The 13,286-nt window shown below is 39.9% G+C and overlaps 1 protein-coding gene across 2 annotated transcripts in view; it reads right to left on the reverse strand.

Annotated features, from left to right (window-relative positions):
* Nucleotides 1-13,286, reverse strand: part of neurl1aa (neuralized E3 ubiquitin protein ligase 1Aa) — a 74,611-nt gene that overhangs the window by 23,548 nt on the left and 37,777 nt on the right. For both annotated transcript variants that reach the window (XM_020639101.3, XM_020639102.3), the window contains exons 2-3: nucleotides 10,969-11,219; nucleotides 9,459-9,780 (exon numbers count right to left, since the gene is read on the reverse strand). In XM_020639101.3, the coding sequence (XP_020494757.2) occupies nucleotides 9,459-9,780; nucleotides 10,969-11,219 (573 nt within the window). The remainder of the gene's footprint in view (nucleotides 1-9,458; nucleotides 9,781-10,968; nucleotides 11,220-13,286) is intronic.

Consider the following 13,286-nt stretch of genomic DNA (forward strand, 5'->3'; position numbering starts at 1 on the left):
TTATTCCTGAGCTCAGGCGTGGAGAAAGGCTGTTAATTATTTATTACCATGTTAAGTCAAACAATCTCAACACAGGCCGTCCACAACGCTTTGCCGTCATTCATATTAAGAAAAACATCTACATTAAAAAGTGTGTCATGTAAAAGCTCACAGTAATCACCAACAGCCAAAATGCCTTATTCTGTCCATTTAAAAAATCTTGGGGGGGGAGGGGTCATAATCCAAGACACTTTGGACACTTCAATCAGATCTATCTTTGCTTATAATGACAAAAGTAGACGCAACCATGACCTCAAATCCTGAAGTCAGAAAAACGACCAGGACACGCCTTCAAAGGAGTTCTCCCCAAAATAGGAGACCTCTGAGTCACATATACAGTTTGATGTTAACTACTTAACCAGAACCACCAAGTAGTTCAGAGTATGTTTACCTTTAGTATAAGCATTTAATTCTTTTTGAAGAGCACCTTTCAAGATCACAAATTTCCTTTGACGTGGCAGTTTGTGATTGACAGGGCTGCAAACCCCAGAGTTAACTAACCAATTTTACAGAGGCTATACTTTTTATTTTTTATATACAGTACACATTTTAATATGATAAGTGACCTTCACCACTTTTGAAGTTATGAGTTTGGATATTTTTTCGCTGCTTCTGGTTTTAAATTAAAAAAAGAGTAATTTAAAAAAAAGACTTCTAACATGTCATTCAACAGGAAACAGTGTTGTAGAGAGCAGCCAAGGTGCAGTCATTTAAAACTGAATCTAAACGCCAGATTATACAAATCTAGTTTGTTCTTCCTGGACTTTTGATCTCTCGACAACAATCATAAATCCAGCTTAAGCCAAGACACACAACATCCCTTAATGTGCTTTGCTTGATGTCTAGATGTTTTTTAAATCGCTTCCCTTTCTAAACGAGTCCCAAAAGGTGGATTTACTACAGCTTTTCTGCTTTGTGTGTTTTCGTTGGGAGGGTGTGTGTGTGTAGGCATCAGGATTTGTAAGTGCTGCTATTAACTGGAACGCTGAATCCTGCCAAGTCAAACAACAGTACCAGTCAAGTGCGCGCAATAATCAAATCATCATTTCAGTGAAAGTAATTGCTCTCTCCCTGAAGTAAAGGAACCTTGGTCCGTTTCTCTCTCTCTGAGCTGGAAAACATGGACAAACGACTGTAATGGACCTCTATCATTCCAGACGACTTCATGTTAGCTGAGTCCTAGGAGTGGAGCCGGGTTTAGTACAGAGGAAACCAAAGAGTGAGTGAACGTCTAAAATCCCCCTGATTGACTCTTTTATGATATATACAGTATACAGGCATACATAATGCAGTAATGCTTCAAACAAGTCTGTTCTCATAATACTTTCAGACTTTTTTTCTTTTAAAAAAATGGCTTCATCTGATCCCCTGAAAAGTTCTACTTATTGTCATTAGATATTCACAGAGATATAGTGTCTTTGTACCTGAGGCTGAAAAAACAACAACATTTGAAACCAAGTTAGGAAGAGAAAAACAAACCTGATCATAGCACTTGTGAACTTTGTGCTCATCACTGCTCTTTTTTTTTGCCTCTTTCATTTGCATGAGAGCCAAGACCAGACCAACTGGGCTAATCCAATTTTGAATATGTCATAAATACCCTAATACCAAAACGCTGTGCTGCTCAATCTTATTAAGTTGCTGGTAACAAATTATAATTAAATCTGAGAGAGTTTGGAGTATCTTATCATCACATGCTAAAAGATGTGTCACGTCTCAGATAGTCAAGTCTTCACCAGACTTGTGTCAGTCAAAGTGTTGTTAGCAGTTCAGTATTAGGCTTTGTTGTCACATACACTTTTGATTTAGAATCTACCTGAGTCACTTTCCCCCCAGGAGTATCATTATTTTTAGAAAAACATTATTTTACAGGATGTATTTCAGTCACCTTATAAACTATGGTGGCTGCACAGTGGTTCAGTGGTCTCACAGTGAGGAGGTTCCTGGTTCAGATCCCAGTCAGACAGGAGCCTCAATTTAGCTGAACCGTCACCGACGTGTTGTGAAAGGTTCAAAAGAGGACGACCCTGCCACGCTAACTGATGCGGTGTCACAGATAAGCTAGCTCTTCTGACATGTCTTGGGAAAGACGTAAACAAAAAGAGTCGTCTCTGCCGCGCCATCATCCATCAAGCCTTCACACATTGTTTTACTCTCAGTGAAGCACTTCAGCTTTCAGGCTTTGGTTTTCCTTTCACCTAGCCCACATCTGTCATCTTTGCACAAAAGCACATTTCTGCAATCAATGCCGTTTCATCTTGCAAAAATAAACAATTGCGTGGTTACATAAAGAGACGAGAGGATTTCGAGGGTTCAGCACAAAGATTTGAGCGTTAGTTTATGTTTGTAAGAAACCTGCATCATATCTATGCTTGACCTGATAAAAAAGAAAAATCTACAGCTGCTACGTCAATCATCTAATCTGGCAGAAAATGTTGCTGCTTCCCGATGGCACAATGTGACTTAATTCTCTAGTCAAGAGCTGTACCGTGTCATTGAATCCATCACCTGAGGACAATCCCACATAACACACGTCAGAAGCTCTTTAGTTTCCCTCCTCCGCTCAGTTAAAATGCAGTTTTCTTGATGAAACACAGATATCCTCTCTATGTTTCGTTGGAACCAAATGAACTGCCTTGCTTCTTTGCTAGATTGGCCAGCTCTTTCTCTGTGAGTCAGCTTGGTTGAGAGGTGTTAGCAGCCTCAAGGCTGTGCAATCAGACTCCATTCCCCTGTCCTTAAGGGAAGTCCCACAGAGGGCCCCTCTTGATTAAAGCTCCACTGTGACCGACTCATACAATCTGAGTCCTGCTGCCTTCACAACAGCTGGAATTGCTCTGTTCGCTCAGCCTCCTTCACAATGTCAAGTAGAGTTCTGCTGTGTGTGTGTTTGTGTGTGTGTGTGTGTGTGTGTGTGTGTGTAGGTGTGTGTACATTATGAGAATGACAGCTAACCTTAGGACTGGGACATTGGATTTATATTAAACAAGCTTTTCAAGTTTGATGGATTTCAAGCGTATGGGGACAGCTTCAGACTGCCCCAAAGATTATATTGCCAAGCCTCTGCAATATTATATTTGCCCAGTTCAAGACCAGGTGCAGACACCTGAGGTAGCACCTCAGGTGTCTAAGCAGAGACAACACCTTGTATGCCTCTGAAAACTATCTAAGTTGCAGTTTACATCCATCAGTGTTTTCAATAAATGAAACCTTTGGTCATGACCGTGCATATAAGGGGATGCAACCAGATGCCTCACTGTTTCAAACAGATCACAGATTTAGTTTAATTGATCAGATCTTAACGTAGATCTCTATTTCTGGGATTGTTAAAAAACAAAAAATATATATTTCTTTATCAATGTCACGTGCAGGTACCAGCTGATACTTGCACAGTAAACACAATCACAATAAGAGTGAATGGAGAAAAGTGTCTTCTGATACCAATAAACGATAGAATATGAGTGATATACGATAGTTTTCTGTGTGAAAGATTGCACAAGATTTGGCTAACAATATTTAAAATGATACTGGATTGTCTTCACATTTGTACAGCAAATCTCCAAAGTGCCTACATATAAATAAAGACTGCTTCTTTACATTGAGACTGCACAGGGATTCATTAGCAGTAGGCCTACATTAAAACCATGTTTATTAATGTTCCTTTGATCACATGCATTCTGAACAGTGGCTCCATATAGATCATGGATCAAATGTGATCCAGTGCACCAAGATGTGCATTTTTTTTTTTTTATTAAAATATATGGGAAATAATGCCTAAGAGTGTCTTTCTTCTTGATCTGTATTTTCTACAGAGCATGTTAATGTCAGTGGACCGTCCTATTAAGAATGAACAGGTAAGACAAGGGCAGAGTGAGGGGAGGTTTCCACTAATAACTTGCACATTACATGGTTCACCTGCATGGACAGGTAAAAGAAAATAACAGAGTTTAAAAAAACAACCTCAACAGAATATCTAATATGGGACTGACGTGAGGTCACAGTATATAAAAAGGAAATGATGGCTAAGAAAGAGATTATTAGGACTTTATGATGTCACAGTGAAGTTGACCTGTATTCAAAATGTTGTCATTTTAGCATTTTATCCTTTTAGATATTTTTGTGAAATTGTGTCATAATTAGCATTCATTGCTGAGTGTAAAGATCCCAGTAACCCTCAACTCTAAGTCTTGAGTAAAAGAGTATGTTTGTGCCACATTTTAAATATTCACCTCCAGGTGTTACTGAGATAACCCCATCACAAGAATAGGCTAGTTGAATGGCCAACCCGGAATCATAAAGCCTGCAGATATAGATATATCCAAGTCTTGAGGTACTCTATCCTACATGCATCATCATCATCTATATTTCTTTACAGTGTCTCTAATGTTGACGATTCATAATGTTTTGTGTCTCAGCCTCATCAGGAAGATGGAAAGTGGGAGGGGAAATCTTAACTTGCTGTGGAGGTGTGAGAGCACTTAATCACCCCTCCCTCCCTTGTTCCTGTCATGTATGATGAATCCCTCCGATGATTCCCCGCAGTGCCGGATTATCGCATGGTACACTAAGGCTCCTATTTCAATCTTTCTACATCAAAGGCGTTCAAAATGTCTCCCCAGGGTCATCACTCAATCTCCTACTCCGATAGCTGACCTCTGAACAAGCCTCAGGGTGACGAACAGACGATACAAGAATACAGAGAAAGATATTGTTCTTAGCATGTGTGAAATAATCTTTAAAATGAAGGCATATAGAATCAATATTTTGTATCAACAATGGATCACTTAAAGGCAGGGTTGTTAATTTACTCCAGATACACTTTTTAAGATTTTGGTTGAAATTGTCTTTAGGTCCTGACAGAAATTAATAATTTTCGAAAATCCAAAGATCTAATTCTTGATATTGACAAGATCCAAATGATAAAATCTGAGTTACATTGTGGTGTAGGCAAACTGGGAAATCACCTGGAGCAGCACAATAGTTGTCCAATGTGCTATAGGTCAGAGCAACACACCTGTATGCGTCTTTTTTTTTTTATATGGAGCTGTAAAAATGCCCACATTTTGACTCCGGCATACTATAATCATGCCGACAATTTAAGCAGACATGGGTTGCACCAGACTTGTGTCTGGCATATTGTCGCTGATGTGCTGTTTCTTGTAAGTAACGTAGCAACAGAGGGGGGGCAAGCTATAATAAATGACTTGTATTACTACAGCAGTCCATACACATTTGTATTGAGTTCAACTAACCATGTAGACCAAAGATGTCTAACTGAAGGCTGTCCACCAGAGATACTATCAGGTTTCTATCATAACTTGCCATAGCGATTATTTAGCACACACACAGAAATTCTGCAATTCTACAAATCATTTAGCAGTTAATAAAACACAAACACGGATCTAGAGATAAGGAAACAACGTCAGTAAGAGAAAGGGACCCAGGTGCTGACAGGAAGAGCACTTTCAAAGTCAACAACATCGACAGCTGTTGTGTTCTAATCAGCATCAAAATCATCCTAAATATCGTCATCTCATCGATATCATTGAGTATGTAGATGCTCAAAAAAGAGCTGGGTCTTTAGCTTTTTCATAAAGGTGCAAAGGTACCCTGCAGATAGAATGGAGTTTGGTAGTTTGTTCCACCACCGGGGGGCGACATAGTAGAAGAGTCTCGTTAGAGACATAGGGCCCTGTTGTCACCATACATTGGTAGAGCATAGTGGATGGGAGGCAGTGTAGACCTGGATGAGAGAGTTTAGGTAAGAAGGAGCCGCTTTTGTTGCTGTTTTGTAAGCGAGCAGCAGAGTTTTAAATTTGATGTGAGCAGTAACTGGGAGCCATTTGAGGGAGATGAACAGCCGAGAGACATGCTGTTTTAGGTTGAAGACGCGCCACGCTGCTGCGTTTTAGATAATCAGCAAGGCTTTGATAGTGCATGTATGTAGGAATACCTGCCAGTAAGTATTTGCAACAGTCAATGCATGATATTACAAGAGCCTGTAGCAGGAGCTGTGTAGCATGCTCTGATGATACTTAAGGTCTCAGCGTCCTGATGTTGTAAAGGGCAAATCGACATGACCGGGCGATCAAGGCCACTTGAATCTTAAATCCCAGAATGCAATGCAACCAGGTGCCCCAATCAAGACCTCAAAGCACATTCCCCCTCCCCCCACCGCCTGCTGCTTTTGTTATGTGCAGCTATACACTTAGCGCTATGTTGATTTTTCCTTTAAAAAGGATGAAAGGATGACATTTATATTCTGCGTGGGTTTTAAGAACAGGATGTGGTTATCAGAATTACTAAAAATTAGGTCCTATAACAAAACTGCCTTCCACTTGTCAAACCATCAGTCATTATAGAGCAAGTTACCCAGTTAGTGTTAATAAAAAACACTCGACTGAAAATACATTCTGTCAAGGGGATCAGCAAATTCACAGGATCCATTAACAGGAATGTAGTAGGAAACATAATTTACCCGCTGGAAGAAAAAATATATAAAGTGATATGAAGACAGTCGAATGGTTGATCTGAATAGAAATACGGTGCATGTTTGTGTGTGTGTGTGTGTGTGTGTGTGTGTGTGTGTGTGTGTGTGTCTGTGCCATGCATGCGTGAGCGGGTGTTTGTGTGTGTTTATGTGCAGACATTGTTCCTGATGAATGGAGGAGACACTACAAGAGCCCCCTGCTAATTTACATCATGAAAGTGCTAGATACACAAGCTGTACTGAAATGTCTTTGAGCTAGAAAGTAAATCCACCATAGAATTTTAATTCAATCTTTGTGCAGTCAGGATTATAGTATTTCTAAAGGAGGCACATATATATAATCTCATTCAGTGCAGAAAAATGCTGTAATGGAGAGAATATAAAATGTTATTGATCCCAGAGGGGGAAATGTGGTCGTCACAGCAGTAGAGAATAGAAAAGAAGTATCTGCTGATGGAAAACTGGTGCTTTCGAGTGAAAATGTGATGAAGAACCTAAATTAAAGTAAGAAAGAGCTTCAAGATAAATGTCACAACCTTTCCATATAAGCAAAAAATGTATTCAAAGAGGGCTACTTAGGTTTTCAGATTTCTGGAAACGACAAGAAATAAAAGAAAATACTTAATGCCTAACTTGTACCTCTTCTAGTACTATTATATACCTCTATGGAGTCAAAGGATTGCCCTGACAGGAATAAATGGTTCATAGAAAAATAAACTATGGGTGGAAATAAATGTTTGTGTCCTGTTCGACATTATAGATTCACTTAGTATTTCATTATTATTGCGTGTAGAGGATTTATTAATTATCTTTAATGCAAATAATGTCATTTATTTTTCACATTTATTGGATTCATTAATTTAATCAATTTATTTGGTAATCTTCATTACAGCCTATAGCAGGTAAGCTCTGCCCACACAATTTAATTGCCTTCAAAAACCAATCAGCAAAGGAACAGTGAAAACTCAGGATATCAAAATTCATTTAGAAAATAAACGTTAGAGGATAATTAAACATGGAAAAAATAACACAAATGATGTCATCCTAAGCTTTAAAATATAAGTTCAAATGAAAAACAATGTACAACCACAATGCTGATAACAGTTCATTTACAGTTTGTCTTTTTCTTTGTTCTTTAATTAATTCCTGTAATATTTCAAGCATTTATTTTCCAATTCTTCCAGAGATTTCTTTTCAATTTTTAAGGCACCCCTTTGACTCCATATACCTCTTAAGCTATGGGTTTATTTAAGAATTCTTTGGGGGGAAAAAAAAACATCTTCAAATGCCAGATGAAATAAGAAGTGAAAGCGAAGCAGAAGCCTCAGATGTGAAAGCCGGAGGGCTTATCTGTGGATAGGGAAAGGTTTGTGAAGCGTTGCGCACAGAAATGTGATGCACAGGCCTGACCACAATCGTCCATTCAATACCACAAAGGGGCCGTGTCCAGTCTAGAAGATGTAGTTCTATCTTGACCTTTCGGTATAGCGTTCCACCCCTCTGAACAGGCCTCTGTTTGTGGGGGCAGATGTCAGTCAGTCGGCCCCCTGAGGAACAGGAGCACTGCTCAGTTGGCTACCCTGCATATGGTCTAACTGTTAGAGGGGCCGTAGAAATGACTTAAGTAGGGCTAAGAGGAAGTTTTCATTGAAGGAGGGGCCTTTAAGCAGTGTTTGAGAGGGGTCAGAGTTACAGACACTTCAATCAGAGAAAACCTTGGGGTGCTAGGCTTGGCTGGTTGGCCTTTGCTGTTTGATATTTAAAACATTTTATGTGTTCCTCTTTATCTCAAAGGTTTTATTCCTTCTGCAAACACTTATATGTAAAGGCAAAATGTGTTAAATATGACTTTTGGACTAAAACATAAATTAAGAACAATAGGTTCCACTGGACAACAAGGGGGAGGTGAACAAAGAGAGAGACACTAGTATGGATTCCCTCATGTTCAAAACACTAAACATCCACCCCCACTGGCCTGGAGATACCAGTGTCAATCAACTCAGAGCACAATTACAATCAAATGTGCTATCTATGGGACATGTGACCCTTGGTCTATTTTTACAAGCACACAGGGGATGACAGCACTGACTCTCCAGGGAAAAGAAATATGTGTATACATTCTCTCACATCAAAGCCTCGGCTATACTACCCTGTGCTATGCCTCTGTGTTATGTATGTTAAGCTAGCTATAGCATACCTTGATAATACACAGCAGTGTGTCTCTAGTGTAAACAGAAAGGGGCCAAATATTGGTCAGATATAGATAGCCTTTGTTCATATTCTTCCATTGCCTCATGAAAGGCTTCACTGAAAACAAAGACAGGAAGGGTAACCTCTAGTAAAGGACGTGTTTACTGTCAACATGAGGACACAAGAAAACTTGCATTTTCATCTGCCGTCATGTAGAAAGTAAGAGCAAAACAATCGGAGGTCATCTGAAAACACCAAAAAACACCTTGTTGCTTTCAAAAAACTCCTCTAAAGAAAAGAGTTTGAGAAAATAATATCCCAAGTGTTAGTTTTTGTATTCAGAACTGTGAAGAATTACATGAAATCCAAACAGCTTAAATGAAAACTTAAAAACAAAAGATTTTCATTGTCAGTTGATTGTTGTAGGGTGAAGGTTATGCTCATAGGGTAAAATGTAATCCACGATAACATACTGTTCCCAGACTTATTATGGCGATAAGTTATACACAATGTAAGCATTATGTTTTCCAATATATTTAAGCTATCAAAGGCAGAACTTGACACAAGCCCCCCCTCCCCTACAAAACAGGCCTTAAAGGATAATACTGCTTTATTTCAACTCAACATATTTCCCATAAATATGGCAATTGTAGCTCTATAGGTGGTGCTTACTTTGCACATGCCAGAGGCCAGTTGTCAGCTTCGCCTGGTTAGTTATTTTATGTTTCTGCCGTCTTACCTAGCAGCTGTACTCCGCGGGTCAGACCGTAAACATCAATGAGTGCCCAGAGGGGCTCAGCTGTGCGGACTCCGCTGAAGAACAGCATGGGACTGGATTCATTAATGCGATAGAAGACTCTCCCCTTCTTGTCGACCCAAAAGGCGATGATGTTGCCCTCATTGGCAAACTCCTCGGGCAGTGCTTTGGCCCAGAAGCCGCTCTGTGACACCAGGTCGGGGCAGGCGTACTTAGGTAGGTTGTCAGGATTTATCCTGGAGGGGTCTTTAGAGGTGAAGCCCAGACGTAGAGCCCCACTCCAGCAGCACTGCTTTTTAGTGATCTGCAGACAAAAAACAAACAAACAAACAAAAGCTTATTTCCTAGAGACACTGTAAAAAGTGCAGGCTTTTAATTGACATAATCCACAACAACTCTCACTACTTCATTGTTTTTAAATGACCTTCATTGAAGTGGAGACCAAGAAGTTGAATTGCTATTCACAGTACTGTTGTTATAATTATCCAACAGTTGGAGGTTTTGCGTACAACCATAAAAAAAATACACATCCTGTCAAGATGTTTTCAGGATTCAGGGAAAATCTCACACGAGTCCTTCAAATCTGGGATATGAAGGAGGTAGTAAAAATGCCAAGGAATATCCGAAAGGTTCTGTTTTAAGATTTATTTTTTCCTCTGTCATGAAGCTTCTGATGTTGTGTGAAGCACTTTGAATTGCCTTGTTGTTGAAATGTGCAGCAGTTTTCCTCAACATTGAACTCAGCTCTGCTTGGGGTAATATTTCATATTGATCTGGGTTGCGTAATATAAATCCAGAGAATGTAACAACTTGCTGGTTTGGCTTGGTTGGTGCATGACACCCCCCCTCCTGTCTCCCTCACATTACCTGTAATTTTAAAGATACCCCATCCAAAAGAAGGCAAACAAAAAATAGCTAGCTGACAGTATTGTTGTTAGCAAGGAATTGGTTGATTGCTAATGTTAGTTGTTGTTTATTGCCATCTCAAAAGGTTGTTAAAATCGTGTTTCACCTTCAATTATGGCCCAGCGTTACTCACTTATTCCACCATCTGTTGTATTTTCACTTGATTCTGTGAGAAGAATTTCTAAGCTTACACAATAAAATGGAAAAGGCATGAAGCTCACAGCATTTTTAGCTGAAAAGTTGTAGATGGTATCTAGTATGATGAAATACAGCCTAATCTACAGATCCTCGGAAGTTTCACCAGCCATTGTTTTTTCAGTTTCTGATTAATCAACAAGTATAGTAAAATGTTGAAGATTTCTCAAGTTCCTGTACTTAAAATGATCCGTTGATTTCCAGGTAGCAAAATGTGTAGCAGCACTTGGTCACACCCTTTGTGTGACATTTGAGGAAAATAGCTGCCGTGTATACAGTAATTTGTGCGACTTCATATTTTAAGTTAAATGCTCAGATAAAAACAGAATAATACAGTTTAAAAGCTTGAAGATGTTTATTAGCTCAAGCGCTTCTCTCAGACTAAAAATACCTTGAGGCGGACTTGCTCATACAGAGCGATGGGCCTGTTGCAGAATGTGATGGCGTTGCAGAAACTGGCCTGTCTCTTAGCGGTCTTCTGGGTGACATCCATGACAATTTGGGATCCCTTGGTGTTTGGATGGAAGAGAAGCGGGCTGAGGGGAATTTGCCCGCCGATGATGCCACACTGAATGGGCAGACACCTTTTGGCTTTGTGGTGACATCGGTGTGACGTAGATGGAAACGGGCCACCAAGGGAGTCTGTTGGGAAGTGAGACAAAGAAGAGCTTTTACTGTGAAACAAAAAAAAAGTCCTAATTAGAAACAGAAGGTTAAGACTGTCACTGTAATTACTCCCTGATGTTTTGTTAGAAATCTGATGAAACGTTTTTGCATCACAGAAAAATAACCTCCGATATTACAACATAATCTAAGATTTCTGAGTTCTTCTGTTAGGGTTCTTTGGTGATTATTTCTGAGCAATGGAGTAATGAGCTAATCAGCAATAATCACACCGGGCTCTGCAGGGTGAAAGGCAAATCTCAACACAGGTCAAGATTGCAAAATATGTCAGACCGAAATTATGATCCTCTGTTTTGTGCATACTGAACTTTCCCCAGACAAACAGCACTTTAGAAAGCAAACCTATTTCATCAAGTTTATCCACTGTGACTGCATAAGTTGGTTGCTACATTATTCTTGCAAATAACTATCCCAAAATTCAATCACAAATCCCTGGCAAGACAGAACACAACACATATCACACCCTTCAAACCAAGACGTTCAACGGCTTGCAGTATTTCTGAAGAAGGCTCGTCCTGCTGCTTAATTCTTGGTAGTAAATGTGTCTGAATGCAGTCTGCTTCAGAGTAGCTGAGGGTGGTAAGATCGAGGACTTGCACAGCTACTAGAAACAGCATTTACTGGAGCAATTTGAACAGATTTATCAAAGCTGGTTTATTTCCAGATTGAAATTGTTAGATTAGCATTCTGAAGCCGAGCTGAGATGAATTGCTTCAACAGAGACGCTGATCCTGCTTCAACATGTTATAAATCATCATTCTGGGAATGTCAAATGATTTCCAGAAGTTTTTTAGTATTTGTGTTTGGACATTCCAGCATTTTGTGGTGAAGACGATTCATTTATCTTCTGTTGTGCCCACATTCAGTCAAAATGTCTGCTCCGCTCTGTTGTATGTGTATGTAGTCCAAAACTTCCCTCAAACTCTCACCTGCATACTTTGTATTCAGCAGTGGTCAACTTATGGGCCAAAATAGAAATGTTGTTGGCAGAAGTAATTGTGATCGTGGGTTGAGAGATAGATTCCCATTCCTGAGACAAAGCTCTCCCAGCTGTGTTGCATTATGGGCAATTCAAACTGCTGTCGGTGTAGGAATTGGTGGGTCTGATGTACTGGCAAGAAGAAAACCCCGTCTTTTCAATTCTGAGTGATTGATACGTCTGCATAAACATCAGCAAAAACCTGGTTTACGATGATGTATCAGCACGTTGATGCCTCTCTGCAATCAAACTCCACTCAACTATTCTGGAAACATTTCAACAAAAAAATGTTTGGCTACCGTTCTATGAGAGTCCAAAGCCACAGACCATCAATCATCAAAGAAATATAAGATAATTCTGCCTCCAGTATTTCAGTATTTAGAGTTTAATTCAGCCCTATGGCAGGTGGTTGCTTTCAAAAGTAAATGAAAATAATTGTAAAAGTCAAAGAAAAAACAATTTACATTAAGTTTGTTGAGTTCAGGACTCACTGTCATTATCACAGAGGACAGTTTGACAAACAGGTGAAAGCTAACACTGGCAGCACCAGCTGTCCTGTGGAGTCCTGATAAGAGCAAGCAGCCAGTTCTAACGCTTTGTGCTCTCTCTCTCTCCTCCTTTGTCTGCCTCCTCTTCCTCTCATCGGTGTTTATCTCATAATGACCCATCCAGTTTTTTCACCCTGCAAAACGTGTGTACTGTTAAATCTGGCCCCCATCCTAAGAGCGCGGTCGAGGCCTTTTGTCTTAGGCTGGGCCACAGGAGAGCAGTTGTTGAATGTGGCTCACATGGTCCCGGACAGATTGAGCTGAATGCATTATCGGGCTGTAAAGGGGGCGCAGCTGCTGTGGAGAGAAGCAGGCTATGTGTGAATTCATGTTCCTTAGCAACCCCTCGTATCTAAAAGGTCTCGATCATTGCACTCATTCACTCTGCGGCTATCGACTGGGATACAGCAGATGCCTTTTGTTCACTCAGATACAACGACGATATATTTAAAGTCAAACATTTAAGCTTTTTCATTTATTTGCTTGTACGCACTCTTC

The sequence above is a fragment of the Labrus bergylta genome, chromosome 1 (genome assembly GCF_963930695.1).
Source record: "Labrus bergylta chromosome 1, fLabBer1.1, whole genome shotgun sequence".
NCBI classification, from domain to species: domain Eukaryota; kingdom Metazoa; phylum Chordata; class Actinopteri; order Labriformes; family Labridae; genus Labrus; species Labrus bergylta.